General features: G+C 39.9%; 1 protein-coding gene across 2 annotated transcripts in view; it reads left to right on the top strand.

Moving 5' to 3' along the window:
* LOC128698088 (transcription factor Sox-3) overlaps positions 1-19,124 on the top strand; it is a 58,012-nt gene extending 38,888 nt beyond the window's left edge. Inside the window, exons 2-5 of one of the 2 annotated variants that reach the window (XM_053790192.2) lie at positions 5,779-5,904; positions 11,297-11,478; positions 12,672-12,831; positions 15,707-19,124. In XM_053790192.2, the coding sequence (XP_053646167.1) occupies positions 5,779-5,904; positions 11,297-11,478; positions 12,672-12,831; positions 15,707-15,918 (680 nt within the window). In that variant the 3' untranslated portion in view covers positions 15,919-19,124. The remainder of the gene's footprint in view (positions 1-5,778; positions 5,905-11,296; positions 11,479-12,671; positions 12,832-15,706) is intronic. The other variant, XM_070081111.1, reaches the window with a different exon arrangement.
* Positions 19,125-20,133: the final 1,009 nt, after the last annotated feature.

Below are 20,133 nucleotides of genomic sequence, written 5' to 3' on the forward strand. Positions count from 1 at the left end.
AAGAGGGGAGGAGGGGGAAGAGTAACTCCCCTTCCTCGTATCAAGAGCACTTGACGCGGTGGGGTTGTGTTCTTCACAGATTCTTCCCCTCTCGCGTTTGTTCAAATTTGTTCACATTTGTTCATGTCTGTTCGTCTGCTGTTCATTTGTTCAGAACTGTTCTTTTTCCAGTTCAGAATTGTTCATATCCTGTTTATAACTGTTCATTTCCCGTTCCAAACTGTTTATCTCCTGTTCAAAACTGTTCATCTCCTATTCAGAACTGTTCATCTCCTGCTTAGAACTGTTCATTTCATGTTCAAAACTGTACATCTCCTGTTTAGAACTGCTAATTTCCCGTTTCAGAAGTGTTCTTCTCCTGTTCATAAAGTTTTCAACTCTTCGGAACTGTTCGATTCCTGTTCAACATAGCTAGTGTTCAAAGCCCTTTATCTCATGTTCAAAAAGAACAATCTCTCAACCACGGTCTCTCTAAGTGAGACGTGTCAGTTACCAACCCCAACAGTTTCTTACCTCCACCACAGACCGTAAATTTGTGCAACAAGTAATCCCATTTGTGCAATGTTGATACATCCCCTAACTGACCTTGTTAACTCAGTGTAACCAGAGAGTAATTGAGAGAGGGAGAGAGGGGGTCTCTCTCTCTCTCTCTCTCTCTCTCTCTCTCTCTCTCTCTCTCTCTCTCTCTCTCTCTCTCTCTCTCTCTCTCTCTCTCTCTCTCTCTCTCTCTCTCTTTCTCTCTGTCTCTCCAGCATCCCAGCATCACTTCTCTCAAAATACCATCTATAAATATGTTAAAACAACCATGGTGACAAAACACATCCCTGTCTAAGGCTTACTTTTACTGGGAAATGATCTCTCTCTCTCCTATATTCACTATCCTGAGCCTCACTATCCTCTTGAACAGCTGTTCACTGTTTTCAGTAACCCACCACTTATTTCATACACTTGCAACATCTGCCACATTGCTCCCCTATCTACCCTATCATATGTCAGTTCTCAACCCATGAGTGCAAGGCAAAGTTCCATGCTTTTATATGGTTCACTGTTAACATTGTCTCAGTCCACAGCAGGATTCGAACCTACACACTCCGCATCAAAGTACATAGAGTACGCAGGTTCGAATCCTGCTGTGGATTGAGAGATAGCGCTTGTTCAAAGTTCGCCTGTTTGAGAATTGTTAAGTATACTACTCTGTAAACACTTTCTCCACACATCCTCTATCCTTTCTATATCTTCTTTGTTTATCTTGTTTATCTGGCTCTCTCTCTCTCTCTCTCTCTCTCTTACCCTTGTTTCTTCAATGATAACTCCGCCATACACTGTACCTGGTGTATTCAACAGGCTTATTTTCCCCCTTATAATTCTTACACTGTCTTTTATGCCCCATCATCCTTCTTTCACCCTTAAATAGAGAAACTATGCAAGCTGTCTGCCAATCCCTAGGTACCTTCCCTTCTTTCATACATTTATTGTAGAAATGTGCCATCCACTCCAAAAATACACACACACACACACACACACACACACACACACACACACACATATATATATATATATATATATATATATACACACACATATATATATATATATATATATATATATATATATATGTCTTGTGGTGGGTTGGGCGGATGTTGTGGTGGGTCGGTGTCAGGGTAGTTACGCTTGTTGAAATTGCGGTTTTCGCGGAATTGTTGGGTTGTCGGAAATGATGGTTGTCGAAATTGTTGGGTTGACGGAATTGTTGATTGTCGGAATTGTGGGTTGACGGAATTGTTGGTTGTCGGAATTGTTGCTTGACGGAATTGTGGGTTGTCGGAATTGTGGGTTGGCGGAATTGTTAGTTGACGGAATTGTGGGTTGTCTGAATTGTGGGTTGTCGGAATTGTGGGTTGACGGAATTGTTGGTTGTCGAAATTGTTGGTATTCGGAATTATGGGTTGTCGGAGCTGTGTGTTGTCTGAATTGCGGGTAGAATTATGGGTTATCGGAATTGCGGGTTGACGGAATTGTGGGTTGTCGGAGTTATGGGTTGACAGAATTGTTGGTAGACGGAATTGTGGGTTGTCGGAATTGTGGGTTGTCTGAATTGTGAGTTGTCGGAATTGTGGGTTGACGGAATTGTGGGTTGTCGGAATTGTGGGTTCATGGAATTGTGGGTTGACGGAGTTGTTGGTTGTCGGAATTGTTGGTTGTCGGAATTATGGGTTGTCGGAATTGTTGGTTGACGGAATTGTGGGTTGGCAGAATTGTTGGTTGTCGGAATTGTGGGTTGACGGAATTGTGGGTTGTCGGAATTGTGGGTTGACGGAATTGTGAGTTGTCGGAATTGTGGGTTGTCGGAATTGTGGGTTTACGGAATTGTTGGTTGTCGGAATTGTTGGTTGTCGGAATTGTGGGTTGACGGAATTGTGGGTTGTCGGAATTGTGGGTTGACGGAATTGTGGGTTGTCGGAATTGTGGGTTGACGGAATTGTGGGGTGGCGGAATTGTTGGTTGACGGAAATTTGGTTGGCGGAATTGTGAGTTGACGGAATTGTTGGTTGTCGGAATTGTGGGTTGACGGAATTGTGACTTATTCGAATACAAAAATCGCTGTAAATTCACAAAATTTCGCTCTCCCTCTCTCAATATATATATATATATATATATATATATATATATATATATATATATATATATATATATATATATATATATATATATATATAATCTATCTATCCATACGCTGATCTATCCAGATCTTCAGGTCCTCATCCACCTATCCACCTAATCCTTAGTCCAATATCATCCATAAGATTGGGCTAATCACCTACCTAATAACGACGCGGGTCTTACAAGCCTAATCATCCGTCTTACGAGCCTAATCACCTATCCGAGGATGTAGCCTAAGCAAGCTATGTGACACCCTAATCCTAGCTAATCCTAACTAATCCTAGCTAATACCTTGATGGGTGATGGCATAGCCACCCAATTACCAGCTCTAGATACCCAATTAGCTAACTTTTCTATTCTATTTCTAGCCTCTGGTCTAAGCGAGCTTTTAGTCCTATCTCAGATTGAACTAACAATTATCCTGTCCTGGTTCTAACTTCACAATCAACCTAACCTAACTATAATTCGAATTACCCAATCAACCCTACATCTAGCTAACTACAATTCTAACTACCAATCAACCCTCAGATCTAACCACTGTACTAACAAACTATTAAATCCTCCCTCTAACTAAGTAGGTACTCACCATGTATGTCATGACTTTGTTAGCTAACTTACTAACAAATCCAAAAGTCTAACTAACTAGTTAATCATTAAGCTCATCTCTAACAACAGTTTAACTAATCTCTAATTAATCAACTAACAATAATGAAACCCCTTTTCTAACCTCCCAACTAACAAACTAGCTAACTATATTTCTAACATTTTTTGCTAACAACCAATCCTACTCGAATTCTAAGCACTCATCTAACAATCTAACTCAAAATCTAACTACCCTGGTGTCTATCCAAAACTTACCTTCTGATCTATGCTCTAACCATCGTGCTAACAACCTAACTCCGTTTATAACCCGTGAAGACAATCTAAATTAGCCTCTAACAACCCTACTATGTAACCTAACTTCTAACCAATCCATTAGCACTAATCTAATTTCTAACGCCACTAACTCTAGCCGCTAACAACCCCACTAATACTAATCTAACTCTACTAACACTAATCTAGCCTCTAACAACCCTACTAACAATATAACCTAACTTCTAACAACCCCGCTAACACTAACCTAACTTCTAATAACCCCCTAATACTAACCTAACTTCTAACAGCACCACTAACACTTATCTAACTTCTAACAACCCACTAACATTAACCTAACTTCTAACAACACTAACTCTAACCTAACTTCTAACAACTCACTAACACTAATCTAACTTCTAACACTAATAACACTAACCTAACTTCTAACAACCCCACTAACACTAACCTAACTTCTAACTACCCCACTAAAACTAACCTAACTTATAAGAACCCCAATAACAACCCCACTAAGATTCTAACTTAACTTCTAACAACCCTACTAACAATGTAATTCAACTTCTAATATCCTCCACCAAGACTGTAGCCAAACTCCTAACAACCCACTAACACTAGCTCAACTTCTAACAGCCCCCTAGTAATATAAACTGACTTCTAACAACATAACTAACAATGTAACCCAACATCTAACAACCCTACTAGCAATCTAACCTAACTTCTAGCAACTTTACTAATAATCTAACCTAACTTCTAACAACCCTACTAACACTCTAAACTAACTTCTAACAACCCTACTATCTCTAACCCAATTTTTAGCAACCCTACTAACAGTCTAACCCAACGTCTAACAAGCCTACTAACAATCTAACCTAACTTCTAATAATCCTACTAACTCTCTAAATTAACTTCTAAGAACCCTACTAACAATCAAACCCGATGTATAACAAGTCTACTAACTTCTAACAATCCTAGTAACTTCTAACAACTCTACTAATTTCTAAAAACTCTACTAACTTCTAACAACTCTACTAACTTCTAATAACCCTACTAACTTCTAACAGCCCTACTAACTTCTAACAACTCTACTAACTTCCAACAACTCTGTTAACTTCTAACAATCTTAATAATACAGTCTAGCTTCTAATCACTTAACAATCTAATCTAATTGTTAATTACCTTACTAACACTCTAATCCAAATTTAACCAATCTACTAACAAGCTTTCACAAATTATAACCACTCTACTAACAAGTTTAACTCCACTTCTAACAACGCTACTAAGAATCCAACTCGACTTCTAACCATCCTACTAATAATCTAACCTCCATACTGACACCGGCGCTAACCACGCTGCTAAAAATCTAACCTAGCCAGTCTTACTAACAAAACCATCCACTAACTATTTAAACCATCCTTCAACTATCATACTACCAGGCCATGCTCAGTTTTAACTAAACCTAACCCTAACTAATCTTAACCTAACTAAACCTAACTAACTAAACCTGACCCTAACTAAACTTAACCCTAACTAAACTTAACCCTAATTAAACTTAAACCTAGCTAAACCCTAACTAAACCTAACCCTAACTAAACCTGACCCTAAATAAACCTAACCCTAACTAAACCTACCCCTAACTAAACAAACCCTAACTAAATCTAACTATAACTAAACCTAACTCTAACTAAAAACCTATCCCTTACTAAACCTAACTCTAACTAAACCTAACTAACTAAACCTAACTAACTAAACCTAACCCTAAGTAAATCTAACCCTAACTAAGCCTAACCCTAACTAAACCTAACCCTAACTAAATCTAATTCTAACTATAACTAAGCACAACCCTAACCAGACATAACCGTAAACAAAACTACTAATCTCTCTAACTACTCGACTAGCCAATCTAACTCCAATTTCTAAATATTCATCTAACTAGCCTCCCAAGCTTCTAATCACTTTATTCAAATAGCCAATCGAAGCACAGTTTCTAACTACTCATTTACCCAGTCTTCCAAGCTTCTGACCAATCAGCCCAACCCAACTAACCAATCAAACCAACCCAACCCTAAGCCAGTCTAACCACAATTTCCAGCTTAACAAACCACTAACCAACAAACCCAACCCAACTAGCTAACCCTCCAAGCCTAACCCAACCTCAAAACTCTATCTAACACCACTTGTTGATCTCTGTTCCCACCTCTAACACCCCACTAACCTGATCCTAACCTCTCTATCCTACTATTCTAGGCTCGAAGAGAGAAGGTTACTTATATAGCTCCATGACCAACTTAGCAGAGTACAAGAACTCAAGTTCTGGTCAAACTTGTTACTATTACACTCCAAGAAATAATTTTCACTGTGATTACTTTAAAGGTAATTAGGAGGATTTGATGATTTGTTTTTTGTGTGTGTTTTTGTTTTTGTGTTTGTGTGTGTGTGTGTGTGTGTGTGTGTGTGTGTGTGTGTGTGTGTGTGTGTGTGTGTATGTGTGTGTTTTATTTGTTCGTGGGTGCATTCATCGTGTGTGTGTTTATTGTCTGTACGTTTTTTTGTGTGTACGCCTATGTACGTGCATTTTTTGACGTGTGCGTTTTTGGTTATGTTTTGCGTGTGCGTTTCTTGTGTGTGCGTTTTCTTGTGTGTGCTTTTTTTGTGTGTGCATTTTTCTCTGCTTTTTGTGTACGTTTTTGTGGTGACACGATCATGTGAGTGACTTTATTTGTTGCTCTTGTTGTTGTTTTTTCTTGTTATTTCTTTATTGAGTGAAATTATTGACTTTAAGATTTACTGCTAGACTTTATTTACTGACTTTATTTACTGACTTTATTTACTGACTTTATTTACTGACTTTATTTACTGACTTTATTTACTGACTTTATTTATTGACTTCATTTACTGTCTTTATTTATTGACTTTATTTATTGACTTCATTGACTTTATTCATTGACTTTATTTATTGACTTTATTTACTTTATTTATTGACTTTATTTATTGACTTTATTTACTGACTTTATTTATTGACTTCATTTACTGTCTTTATTTATTGACTTTATTTATTGACTTCATTTACTGTCTTTATTTATTGACTTTATTTATTGACTTCATTGACTTTATTCATTGACTTTATTTATTGACTTTATTTACTTTATTTATTGACTTTATTTATTGACTTTATTTACTGACTTTATTTATTGACTTCATTTACTGTCTTTATTTATTGACTTTATTTATTGACTTCATTGACTTTATTCATTGACTTTATTTATAGACTTTATTTACTGACTTTATTTATTGACTTTATTTATTGACTTTATTTATTGACTTTATTTACTGACTTTATTGACTTTATTTATTGACTTTATTTATTGACTTCATTGACTTTATTCATTGACTTTATTTATAGACTTTATTTACTTTATTTATTGACTTTATTTATTGACTTTATTTACTGACTTTATTTATTGACTTTATTGACTTTATTTATTGACTTTATTTATTGACTTTATTGACTTTATTTATTGACTTTATTGACTTTATTTATTGACTTTATTTATTGACTTTATTGACTTTATTTATTGACTTTATTTACTGACTTTATTGACTTTATTTATTGTCTTTATTGACTTTATTTATTGTCTTTATTTATTGACTTTATTTATTAACTTTATTTATTGACTTCATTTATTGACTTTATTTATTGATTTTATTTATTGACTTTATTTACTGACTTTATTGACTTTATTTAGACAACAAAATTAAAACATAGATGAATAAATCAATAAAGCAATAGGTCATTAAAGGAATAAATCAATAAAGGAATAAATCAATAAAGGAATAAATCAATAAAGGAATAAATCAATAAAGGAATAAATCAATAAAAGAATAAAGGAGAAAAAAAATGAATAAAATAATTGAACCAAGAGAAAAAATAATTAATATATTATTTTTCTCTTTATTCATTTATTATTTTATTCATCTATTCCTTTATTTATTCTTTATTTATTGACTCATTTTCATTATTTAATTTCTCATTTTATTTCATTCATTTTTTTCATTCTGCTTCATTCATTTCCTCGACGTTTCATTAATTTTTCAATATATTTCACTGTTTTTCACTGTATTTCATTCATTTTCATTCATTTTTTCATTCATTTTCATTCTTTTTCCTTCATTTTCATTCTTTTTCTTCATTTTCATTATTTTTCCTTAATTTTCATTTTTTTCATTCATTTTCATTCTTTTTCCTTCATTTTCATTCTTTTTTCCTTCATTTTCATTCTTTTTCCTTCATTTTCATTCTTTTTCTTCATTTTCATTCTTTTTCCTTCATTTTCATTCTTTTTCCTTCATTTTTATTATTTTTCCTTCATTTTCCTTCATTTTCATTCTTTTTCCTTCGTTTTCATTCTTTTTTCCTTCATTTTCATTCTTTTTCCTTCATTTTCATTATTTTTCCATCATTTTCATTCTTTTTCCATCATTTTCATTCTTTTTCCTTCATTTTCATTCTTTTTTTCTTCATTTTCATTCTTTTTCCTTCATTTTCATTCTTTTTCCTTAATTTTCATTTTTTTCCTTCATTTTCATTCTTTTTCCTTCATTTTCATTCTTTTTTCCTTCATTTTCATTCTTTTTCCTTCATTTTCATTCTTTTTCCTTCATTTTCATTCTTTTTCCTTCGTTTTCATTCTTTTTTCCTTCATTTTCATTCTTTTTCCTTCATTTTCATTCTTTTTCCTTCATTTTCATTCTTTTTTCCTTCATTTTCATTCTTTTTCCTTCATTTTCATTCTTTTTCCTTCATTTTCATTCTTTTTCCTTCATTTTCATTCTTTTTTCCTTCATTTTCATTCTTTTTCCTTAATTTTCATTTTTTTCCTTCATTTTCATTCTTTTTCCTTCATTTTCATTCTTTTTTCCTTCATTTTCATTCTTTTTCCTTCATTTTCATTCTTTTTCCTTCATTTTCATTCTTTTTCCTTCGTTTTCATTCTTTTTTCCTTCATTTTCATTCTTTTTCCTTCATTTTCATTCTTTTTCCTTCATTTTCATTCTTTTTCCTTCGTTTTCATTCTTTTTTCCTTCATTTTCATTCTTTTTCCTTCATTTTCATTCTTTTTTCCTTCATTTTCATTCTTTTTCCTTCATTTTCATTCTTTTTTCCTTCATTTTCATTCTTTTTCCTTCATTTTCATTCTTTTTTCCTTCATTTTCATTCTTTTTTCCTTCATTTTCATTCGTTTTTCCTTGTATTTCATACATGGTGATGAAAGAATCTTGATCCAAGGTGTTGGAGTTTCCCCCTCCTCCTCCCCCTCCCCATTTGCCTCCCCTCCCAATTTTCTTCTCATCCTCCCATCCCATTATCCCCTCCCCTCATTATCCTCCCTCCCTCCTTCTCCCATTATCCTCCCCTCCCCATATCCCCCTCCTCATTATCCTCCCCTCCTCATTATCCTCTCCTCTCATCCTCCCCTCCCTATTATCCTCCCCTCACCCTCCCTTTCCCCATTACCCTCCCCATCCCATTATCCTTCCCTATCCATTATCCTCCCCTTCCCATTGTCTTATCTCCATTATCCTCGCCTCCCCATTATCCTCCCCATTATCCTCCCCTCCCCATTATCCTCCCCATTATCCACCCCTCCCCATTATCCTCCCCTCCCCATTATCCTGCCCCATTATCCACCCTCTCCCCATTATCCTCCCCTCCCCATTATCCACCCCTCCCCATTACCATCCTCCTCTCCCCATTACCCCTCCACCCCTCCCCATTATCTCATTACCCCTCCCCATTATCCTCCCCTCCCCCCACCCCTTATCCACCCCTCCCCATTATCCTCCTCTCCCCATTATCCTCCCCTCCCTATTATCCACCCCTCCTCATTATCCTCCCCTCCCCATTATCCTCCCCTCCTCATTTTCGGCACTCCTGAGTTACAATTATAAATTAAAATTAATAATTATAAATGATTATAAATTATTATACAATTAATATTAATTTTAATGCATTGAGAAATTTTATCAATTTTTTTATTTCATTTTCTTCCTTTTTTCGCATTTTTTGTATTTCCCGTTTTCTTATTGAATTTCCCGTTTTCTTATTGAATTTCCCGTTTTCTTATTGAATTTCCCGTTTTCTTATTGAATTTCCCGTTTTCTTATTGATTTTCCCGTTTTCTTATTGATTTTCCCGTTTTCTTATTGATTTTCCCGTTTTCTTATCGATTTTCCCGTTTTCTTATTGATTTTCCCGTTTTCTTATCGATTTTCCCGTTTTCTTATTGATTTTCCCGTTTTATTATTGATTTTCCCGTTTTCTTATTGATTTTCCCGTTTTCTTATTGATTTTCCCGTTTTCTTATTGACTTTCCCGTTTTCTTATCGATTTTCCCGTTTTCTTATTGATTTTCCTGTTTTCTTATTGATTTTCCCGTTTTCTTATCATTTTTCCCGTTTTCTTATCGATATTTCTCGTTTTCTTATGGATTTTCCCGTTTTCTTATCTATTTTTCCCGTTTTCTTATTGATTTTCCCGTTTTCTTATCATTTTTCCCGTTTTCTTATCATTTTTCCCGTTTTCTTATCGATTTTTCCGTTTTCTTGCTGCTTTTACCCCTTTGTTTTAGTTTAGTTTCCCGTTTTCTTTATTTTCTTTCTTTTTCTTATTGTTTTTTATATTTCAAATTACTAATTTCTTTTGTTTTCTCATAGGTTTTCGTGTTTATTTTCTTATATTATTGATTTTTTTCATTTTTCTTATTATTTTCCTGTTTTTTCATTTCACTGTTTCCCGTTGATTTTCCTGTTTTCTTTTGATTTTCCTGTTTTTTATTGATCTTTTCTTACTAATTTTCCCGTTTTTTTATCTTGTCTTCTTACTGTTTTTCTTTGTTGTTTTACTTGTTTTTTTTTTACTTTATTTTCTCACCATTTCTCTCGTTTTCTTTATTTTGTTTTTATTCATCTTTTACGTTTTCTTTAATTTGATGTCTTATTATCTCCGTTTTCTATGTCATTTATTACTTATTTTCTTCGTTTTTTATTAATTTTCTCGATTTTCAAATTCGTTTATTTCCTTCGTTTTATTATTAAAAATTAAATATAAAAGTGAAAAAAAAAATTAGAAGAAAAGAGGTTAAAAAATAATTTTTAATCATTTTTTTTTATTGCATTTTTTTTTTTTATGAATTCTTATCTTATTTTTTTTCATTTTTAATTAATTTATTTATTTTACTTTTCTTCTTTTCGAATTTTTAATTTTCACTTTTCTTTTTAATTTTTTCAATTTTATTTTCCTGATAATTTTTTTTCATTTTTTTATGTACTTTTCAGTTTCTTAATTTTCCTAAATTATTGTCGTTTTTCCCCCTCTTTCTTTCTAATTTTTTTCCTGTTTTTAAATATGACTCTCACTTAATTTTCTCACTTTCAGCTTTTATTTTATCGCTTTTTTTTTTTTACTTTTTTCTGGGTTTTTTTTCTAATTTTACTTTTTTTCAATTTTACCATTTTTTCTAATTTTCTTTTTTTTTAATTTTTCAGTTTTATTAACCAGTTTTTTCCAAAATTTCCATCATTTTGACATTTTTACTCACTTCTAACCACCCCCCAACCTTTTTTTCAAAAACGTCCCCCCCCCTTTTTTCCCTCCCCATTTCCCTACTTCCCTCGTACAAATTTCCTTCATATTAATCTCCCAGCACTGAAAAAAATGGGGTCTTTTTTCAGATTTTTAAAATTTAATTTATTTCTTCTCCTTCAGGATACAGCTACGACAGCGCCGCCTATGGGGGTCAGAGCTACCCATATATGACTGGGCAGATGTATGGAGGGTATGACATGACTAGGGGGTACTCCCCCACCTCCAGCACTCCGTCATATATGAATGGATCCTACAGCCCAGCTATGTATGCCTCAGCGCCCTCCCCATACTCTATGAGCCAGGTATGTGTGTGTGTTTGTGTGTGTGTGTGTTTGTGTGTGTTTGTGTGTGTGTGCGTGTGTGTGTGTATGTGTGTGTGTGTGTGTGTGTGTGTGTGTGTGTATGTGTGTGTGTGTGTGTGTGTGTGTGTGTGTGTGTGTGTGTGTGTGTGTGTGTGTGTGTGTGTGTGTGTGTGTGTGTTTGTGTGTGTGTATGTGTGTGTGTGTGTGTGTGTGTGTGTGTGTGTGTGTGTGTGTGTGTGTGTGCACATTCTGGATGTCGTTTAGACATGATCGTGTACACTTGTGAATGTTTTTCGTAAGCAAGTTTGTATATGTGTGAAAATAAGTGTGTACGTGATCTAGTATGTATATATGTATATATATACATAAATAATATATATATATATATATATATATATATATATATATATATATATATATATATATATATATATATATATATATATATATATATATATATATATATATATATATATATTTATACATATATACTGACACACACACGCCTCTTGATCCAAGGATCCTGAGCTACCTTCCCCCATGTCTTCAGACTTGCTTCCTTACATGCCCCGGCTATATGACCCCTACCATACGGGTTTAGCGCTTCCTCGTGAATTTATATGAATAATATTATGTGGAAACCTAAGCAGATCCAACCAACTCCTCTTGCCCCGCTGCCACCAGTGTTTACATACTCAACCAACTCCTCTTCCCCCGCTGCCACCAGTGTTTACATGCTCAACCAACTCCTCTTCCCCCACTGCCACCAGTGTTTACATGGTCAACCAACTCCTCTTCCCCCGCTGCCACCAGTGTTTACATGTTCAACCAACTCCTCTTCCCCCGCTGCCACCAGTGTTTACATGCTCAACCAACTCCTCTTCCCCCGCTGCCACCAGTGTTTACATGCTCAACCAACTCCTCTTCCCCCGCTGCCACCAGTGTTTACATGCTCAACCAACTCCTCTTCCCCCGCTGCCACCAGTGTTTACATGCTCAACCAACTCCTCCTCCCCCGCTGCCACCAGTGTTTACATGCTCAACCAACTCCTCTTCCCCCGCTGCCACCAGTGTTTACATGTTCAACCAATTCCTCTTCCCCCGCTGCCACCAGTGTTTACATGCTCAACCAACTAATCTTCCCCCGCCGCCACAAATGTTTTTGACAGCCTGGTTCTTCTTCCTCCCGACAGATGGCGTCCATGGCGTCCGTAGGCTCGGTAGGGTCAGTAGGCTCCTCAGCTTCACATTCACCTACGCCTATCAAATCTGAGACACCTACCCTGCCGGTGTCGTCGCCAGGGGCCACCATGCCGCCCTCTGCCACCCACACCTCTGCAGGGGAATATCAGAGTAAGTCACACAGCTGGCTCACCCAGCTGGCTCATCCAGCTGGCTCATCCAGCTGGCTCACTCTTTGTTTACTCTTCTGACTGATACATTGTGAAATATGTTGATATATCTTAAATTTTTGGATATAACTTGTAATAATATATATATATATATATATATATATATATATATATATATATATATATATATATATATATATATATATATATATATATATATATATATATATATATACCAAACGAGTGGTACTGATCAATAACAACACTGCACACACACACACACACACACACACACACACACACACACACACACACACACACACACACACACACACACACACACACACACACACACACACACACACACAAGCATGTAGGTTATTCAACACTTCTGCCTGAGTGTTTTTTGTGGTGTCTGGTTTGTTCAGTTCCTCTGTTAGTCTTAGATGTTAAGTCTGCTTCTAGGGATAATGAGAACCTTCAAAACTAGGGAGGCCAAGCCCATGATGACACTCTTCAGGTCACTTGTTCTATCTAGGCTGGAGTATTGCTGCACACTAACAGCACCTTTCAAGGCAGGTGAAATTGCTGACCTAGAAAATGTACAGAGAACTTTCACGGCGCGCATAACGGAGATAAAACACCTCAATTACTGGGAGCGCTTGAGGTTCCTGAACCTGTATTCCCTGGAACACAGGCGGGAGAGATACATGATTATATACACCTGGAAAATCCAAGAGGGACTAGTACCGAACTTGCACACGAAAATCACTCACTACGAAAGCAAAAGACTTGGCAGACGATGCAACATCCCCCCAATGAAAAGCAGGGGTATCACTAGCACGTTAACAGACAATACAATAAGTGTCAGAGGCCCAAGACTGTTCAACTGCCTCTCAGCATACATAAGGGGGATTGCCAATAGACCCCTGACTGTCTTCAAGCTGGCACTGGACAAGCACCTAAAGTCGGTACCTGACCAGCCGGGTTGTGGCTCGTACGCTGGATTGCGTGCAGCCAGCAGTAACAGCCTGGTTGATCAGGCTCTGATCCACCAGGAGGCCTGGTCACAGACCGAGCAACGGGGGTGTTGACCCCCGGAACTCTCTCCAGGTAAACTCCAGTATGTCGTCAGTTTGAGAACCCGGGCTGTGTTGTAGCTAAGCTGCAGTTAGTCACAGTATCATGACCGGAACAATACACAAACAACCCGCACATAGGAGAGAGGAGCTTACCACGACGTTTCGATCCGACTTGGACCATTGTTAGTGTGACTAGTCAGTGGTCCAGGCCGGACCGGAACGTTGTTATAAGCCTCTTCTTCCTATATGCGGGTTGTTTGTGTCAAGTAGGTAGGTCATCAGCTCTCTGCTTATAGTAGCAGGTTGAAACACCTGTATCCTGTGTTAATACACAGAGTTTTGTAGCTCTTTTTCTGTGTCAATGTTGACATAGATAATGATCATTGTGTCCGCCTCTTCTTGTGTACTGCAAAGATATGATATCAGTAATAATGGTAGAATTACCCATAAAATATCAGGTAAATGAACACAGATGCAACTAATGTGACTTTTATCGTGGCAACTTTTCACTCTCCAGGAGCTGTATCAGGCTTGACACATCTGCAGAGCGAAACGTTGTCACAGTAAGATGTCACATTAGTTGTATCTTCGTCTGTTGACCACAAGACATGTCATTACATATTATTTATGTAAAGTTACAGTCACGGTACCGTGACGTTGTGTTCTTAAAGACATGTTGGTTACGCTACGACTGTCGTGTGTTTGTCGTGATTTACGTCTGGAGTCTGACATTAAGACAGACTGACACTCAAGTCTAGTGAATATGTTGGTAACTGTGTTACCAACAAGAAACTTTGTACTCAGCAATCCCTGTCGGAGACGCCGGTGAAGACACCAAGTTTGGTACATTTGTAGAGGCAGGACGAGAGTTGGTTGAAATTGTCCTTATTAGTGGGTTGTCTGTACACCTTAAATCTGAGGGAGTTTTGGAGTATGAGAAGTTTGACTTTAATGAAGTTTGGTGTGACACTACACACTGTGTCGAGGGTGTATGTGGCTGATTCATTACTCCTGTGCTTTTGACTGCGTAGAAAAGGCATGGAAAATTCTCAGTAACCTTCCTGAGAACAGAGACAAAAAACAGAGATTCACTATATCTTCAACAGCAGCCTGGACTCTCAAAGTGACGAGAAGGCGCTCATAACATTTGTAACAACTAAACAGGCTGACTACGACAAACATGTAAACAAAAGCGTTCAAGATTCCCTTGCGAATTGTGCAATAGACTTTATTGGTGAACCAACATGCAGCCTAGAAACCCGTATCCTCGAACACATGTATGAAAAACACACACTGCTAATAACAACACAAACGAAGGCGACTCAATGAGAAGGCGTTGTTTGGAAGCAGCGATAATACAGATTCCTTAGAGTACTGAATGGAATTAGGAGCATTTACCATTGCCAGGTCATGTACCAAACTCATCTCACTGGAGAAACCCGACAATAAAACTAGATGACACTTACATCCACACATGACACCTGACACACTCACCTGCTCCACCTCACCACTCATCTGGAGAGTTAGGTTCAATTAATCGGGCTCCTAGAAAGTTAGCTTCAATAAATCTGTCTCGTGGAGAGTTAGCTTCAATAAATCTGTCTCCTGGAGACTTAGCTTCAATAAATCTGTCTCCAGGAGAGTTAGCTTCAATAAATCTTTCTCCGGGAGACTTTGCTTCAATAAATCTGTCTCCGGGAGACTTAGCTTCAATAAATCTGTCTCCTGGAGAGTTAGCTTCAATAAATCTGTCTCCGGGAGACTTAGCTTCAATAAATCTGTTTCTTCGTGCAGGTGTCATGAAGCGGGAGTATGGATCAGCTGCTCCGGGTCAACAGGACCTGTCCCAGATGATCTCTATGTACTTGCCGGGGTCCCAAGAGCGCCACGAACAGCAGAAGGCCGTGGCCGCAGCCGCCTACATGTCCCACGCCCACTACCACGCCCACGGCGCCGCCTCCCCCGACCAGATGCCGCCCGCGCCCATGCCTCTCACCCACATGTAATTCCAAGTGGGCGTACGAGGTATTCTCACCTGGCTAAGGGATATCTGCCTAAAGGATATCAAGGGGTGAGGCTACCAAACTTCCCCCTTTCCCCTTCCCTTTGACCCCTCATCCGAGGGGTGTTCTTCAACAGGCCGCCCACGCCCTCAACCCTAAAACCACCCACTAAAACCCTTAAAACGAAAAGATACAATTCAGTCGATAAATTTAACGTTCAGATGTATAGGAAAATCGACCCTATCCACCTCATGACCCTGAGGGGTTGGCCCAGGCGTGGTCCGGTGGTCCTCTAGCGGTCCAGAGATGTAATCCAGTAGGCCTGCAGTGGTCCAGGTGTGTTTTTTTTTTTTACAATAGGCCAAAGGCAAATTCAGAAGGGGTCCATACCGTGGTGGTGAACCGGAGGTCCAAGGCGTGGTCCAGTGGTCCCATTCGAGCTTGGTTCGGCTGTTCGAATGCACTCCAGATGCAGTCCAAAGGTGTCTCTGCATCGGTTCAAGCCTGGACCAGCATTCCTCCAGTGGTCCGCTATAGATCTAAGATTCCAGCCGTGGTCCAGCGGTCCGGATATGGTGGAACACCGGGTCCTACAACGGTCCAAGTGTGACGCAACAGCCTAGCTGTAATCTGGTCCAACGGACCGGACGAAGTCCAGCGGTCTTAAAACTGGTCCAACACTACAGCAGCAGCAGCTGGGTCAAAGGCCCAAACATTAGACCAACTGTCCCAGAATCGGTCAAACAATCCATGTGTCAATCTAGGAGTCCAGAGCTGGACCAGAATTTCCAGTAGTTGGCCCAACTACCCAGGAACTGGTCCAGTGGTCTAGGAGATTGGTCGGATGGTCTTGGAGACGGACCAAGAGTGCAAAGGTTGGACCAGCATTCCAAACGTTGGTCCACCGTTCTTCACGTTGGACTATCATTCCAAAGGTTGGCCCAGCATCCCAAACGTCGGTCCAGCATCCAAAACGTTGGCCCAGGGTCTCGAACGTCGGTCCAGCATCTAAAACGTTGGCCCAGCGTCTCGAACGTTGGCCCAGCATCCCAAACGTCGGTCCAGCATCCCAAACGTCGGTCCAGCATCCCAAACGTTGGCCCAGCGTCTTGAACGTTGGCCCAGCATCCCAAACGTCGGTTCAGCATCCCAAACGTTGGCCCAGCATCCCAAACGTTGGCCCAGCATCCCAAACGACGGTCCAGCACCCCAAACGTCGGTCCAGCATCCCAAACGTTGGCCCATCATCCCAAACGTTGGTCCAGCGGTCCAGGCGTCGGTCCAAAACGTACCCAGTGATAATTTCGTCCTCTCGCAGGAACGAAAAACTCAAAAATAATATAAAAAAAGAGAATCTTTAAAAATGTGATAATCGCATAAATATTACTACAAAACATAATGAGAAAAATATGTGAGAAAACAGTGAAAAAAAATTAAGAGAGTGAATGTCTCCCCCAAAAAGTTTCTTAAATGCCATAAGCGAACGGAAGTTCGAACGGAAGTTCGGACAGAAGTTGGAACGGAAGTTCGGACGGAAGTTGGAACGGAAGTTCGGACAGAAGTTGGAACGGAAGTTCGGACGGAAGTTCGGACGGTGCGTTCGTACGGATCAGGCCAATGTGTTAGTTAGTGTCGGCCGGGGTGTGTACATGGGCGTGTGTGCGTATGCGTGTGTGCGTGTGTGTATGTGTGTGTGTGTGTGTATGTATATACCTGTGTGCACCTCACTTGTGCCGGCCATCTCTGTACATACAGATTCTTCTTTTTGTTGCTCCTTGTATATAGGTCCCCACCTCCTCCTTCTCCTCCTCCTCCTCCGCCTCCTCCTCCTCCTCCTCCTCCTCCTCCTCCTCCTCCTCCTCCTCCTCCTCCTCCTCCTCCTCCTCCTCCTCCTCCTCCTCCTCCTCCTCTTCCTCTTCCTCTTTCTTTTCTATACCTTTTTCTCTCCCTTCATATCTCTTTCCTCTCCCTTGTGGCTCCCTTACTACAGTGCCCTGATGCATTACCCTAACAGGGCGGTGCCCAGGTAAAGGGCTCTCGATTCAGGGATTTAGAGCCAACCCTAACCTTGGATCAAACCTGCTTACCTCCCATTCTCCCCTATGACCTCATGAACAGTGACGTGGGGCGTCAGTGTTAGCTGTGAAGGATCCCAGGGCTCCTTCAGGAGGCTCAAACTCAGCCTCCAGGAGGCTTACCACCGCCTCCTCCAGGAGGTTCAACCTCCACATGCAGGAGACGCGCCGTATTCCGCATCGTTGTGGCTCCACGCTGATTAATAGGACTCGAGGAACGCGAAGAGGACCTCTTGTTCCTGTGATAGGGAAAGGATGGTACCCTAAGACCTCTCCTGACACGGTCTGTTGCAATGCCACTGACAACAGCGACAGTCCTGTCGTAATTTCATTGTAGACGGGGCCCTTCCTATCCCTTTCTGTTGCAGTGTTGGTCGTCGACAGCAGTCTCTCCTGTGCATCTTCAGCGTAGACGGCCCTCTCTCCTGTCGCATCTTCAGCGTAGAGGCCCTCTCTCCTGTCGCATCTTCATTATAGACGGCCCTCTCTCCTGTCGCATCTTCAGCGTAGACCACCCTCTCTCCTGTCACATCTTCAGCGTAGACGGCCCTCTCTCCTGTCACATCTTCAGCATAGACGGCCCTCTTTACTGTCGCATCATCTTAGACGGCCCTCTCTCCTGTCGCATCTTCAGCGTAGACGGCCTTCTCTCCTGTCGCATCTTCAGCGTAGACGGCCCTCTGTCAAGTCGCAGTCTGTCGCAACACCGTGGTTGCTAGACTTCCTCCCCTCCCTTCTCCCGACTCAGTTCCGGCATCACCGAAGCCATAACGAAGACGGATTGCCACTGCACATCCTTACCTACTATCCCCCTATCACCCAGCCTATCCTCCTGCCAGGGTGTGAGGGTAGCAGTGGGCGAAACAGTGGGGTGATAACCAAAGCAGGAAAACATCCAATGTACCCACACACACAATCCCACTTCTCTCTCTCTCTCTCTCTCTCTCTCTCTCTCTCTCTCTCTCTCTCTCTCTCTCTCTCTCTCTCTCTCACTATCCTTACTAGGGGTTTAATTTTTATTTGTCTACTTCTGTATATCATCTGTACATAACGCACCATAATTGTCTTGTTATACAATACAGTGATTAACCCGACGTTTCTTTATCGTTGGGCAGAAAAAAATAAAAGAAATAAGTGGATTCTGGACTTGTTTTCTTTATCCCTAACTTGAGTGTACTCACCTAGTTGTGGCTATAGGGGTCGAGTCACAGCTCCTGGCCCCGCCTCTTCACTGGACGCTACTAGGACACTCTTCCTGCTCCATGGCTTCATCATGATTGTGTGTGTGTGTGTGTGTGTGTGTGTGTGTGTGTGTGTGTGTGTGTGTGTGTGTGTGTGTGTGTGTGTGTGTGTGTGTGTATGATGGTGGCACCTATTACTGAGGTGATAGTATCACCCATTACTGAGGTGATGGTATCACCCATTACTGAGGCGATGGCGGCATCCATTACTGAGGTGATGGTATCACCCATTACTGAGGTGATGGTGGCATCCATTACTGAGGTGATGGTATCACCCATTACTGAGGTGATGGTATCACCCATTACTGAGGTGATGGTATCACCCATTACTGAGGTGATGGTGGCACCCATTACTGAGGTGATGGTATCACCCATTACTGAGGTGATGGTATCACCCATTACTGAGGTGATGGTGGCACCCATTACTAAGGTGATGGTATCACCCATTACTGAGGTGATGGTATCACCCATTACTGAGGTGATGGTATCACCCATTACTGAGGTGATGGTGGCATCCATTACTGAGGTGATGGTATCACCCATTACTGAGGTGATGGTATCACCCATTACTGAGGTGATGGTGGCATCCATTACTGATGTAATGGTATCACCCATTACTGAGTTGATGGTATCACCCATTACTGAGGTGATGGTGGCACCCATTACTGAGGTGATGGTGGCACCCATTACTGAGGTGATGGTATCACCCATTACTGAGGTGATGGTGGCACCCATTACTGAGGTGATGGTATCAACCATTACTGAGGTGATGGTATCACCCATTACTGAGGTGATGGTGGCACCCATTACTGAGGTGATGGTATCACCCATTACTGAGGTGATGGTATCACCCATTACTGAGGTGATGGTGGCATCCATTACTGAGGTGATGGTATCAACCA

The sequence above is a fragment of the Cherax quadricarinatus genome, unplaced genomic scaffold (genome assembly GCF_038502225.1).
Source record: "Cherax quadricarinatus isolate ZL_2023a unplaced genomic scaffold, ASM3850222v1 Contig1714, whole genome shotgun sequence".
NCBI lineage: Eukaryota > Metazoa > Arthropoda > Malacostraca > Decapoda > Parastacidae > Cherax > Cherax quadricarinatus.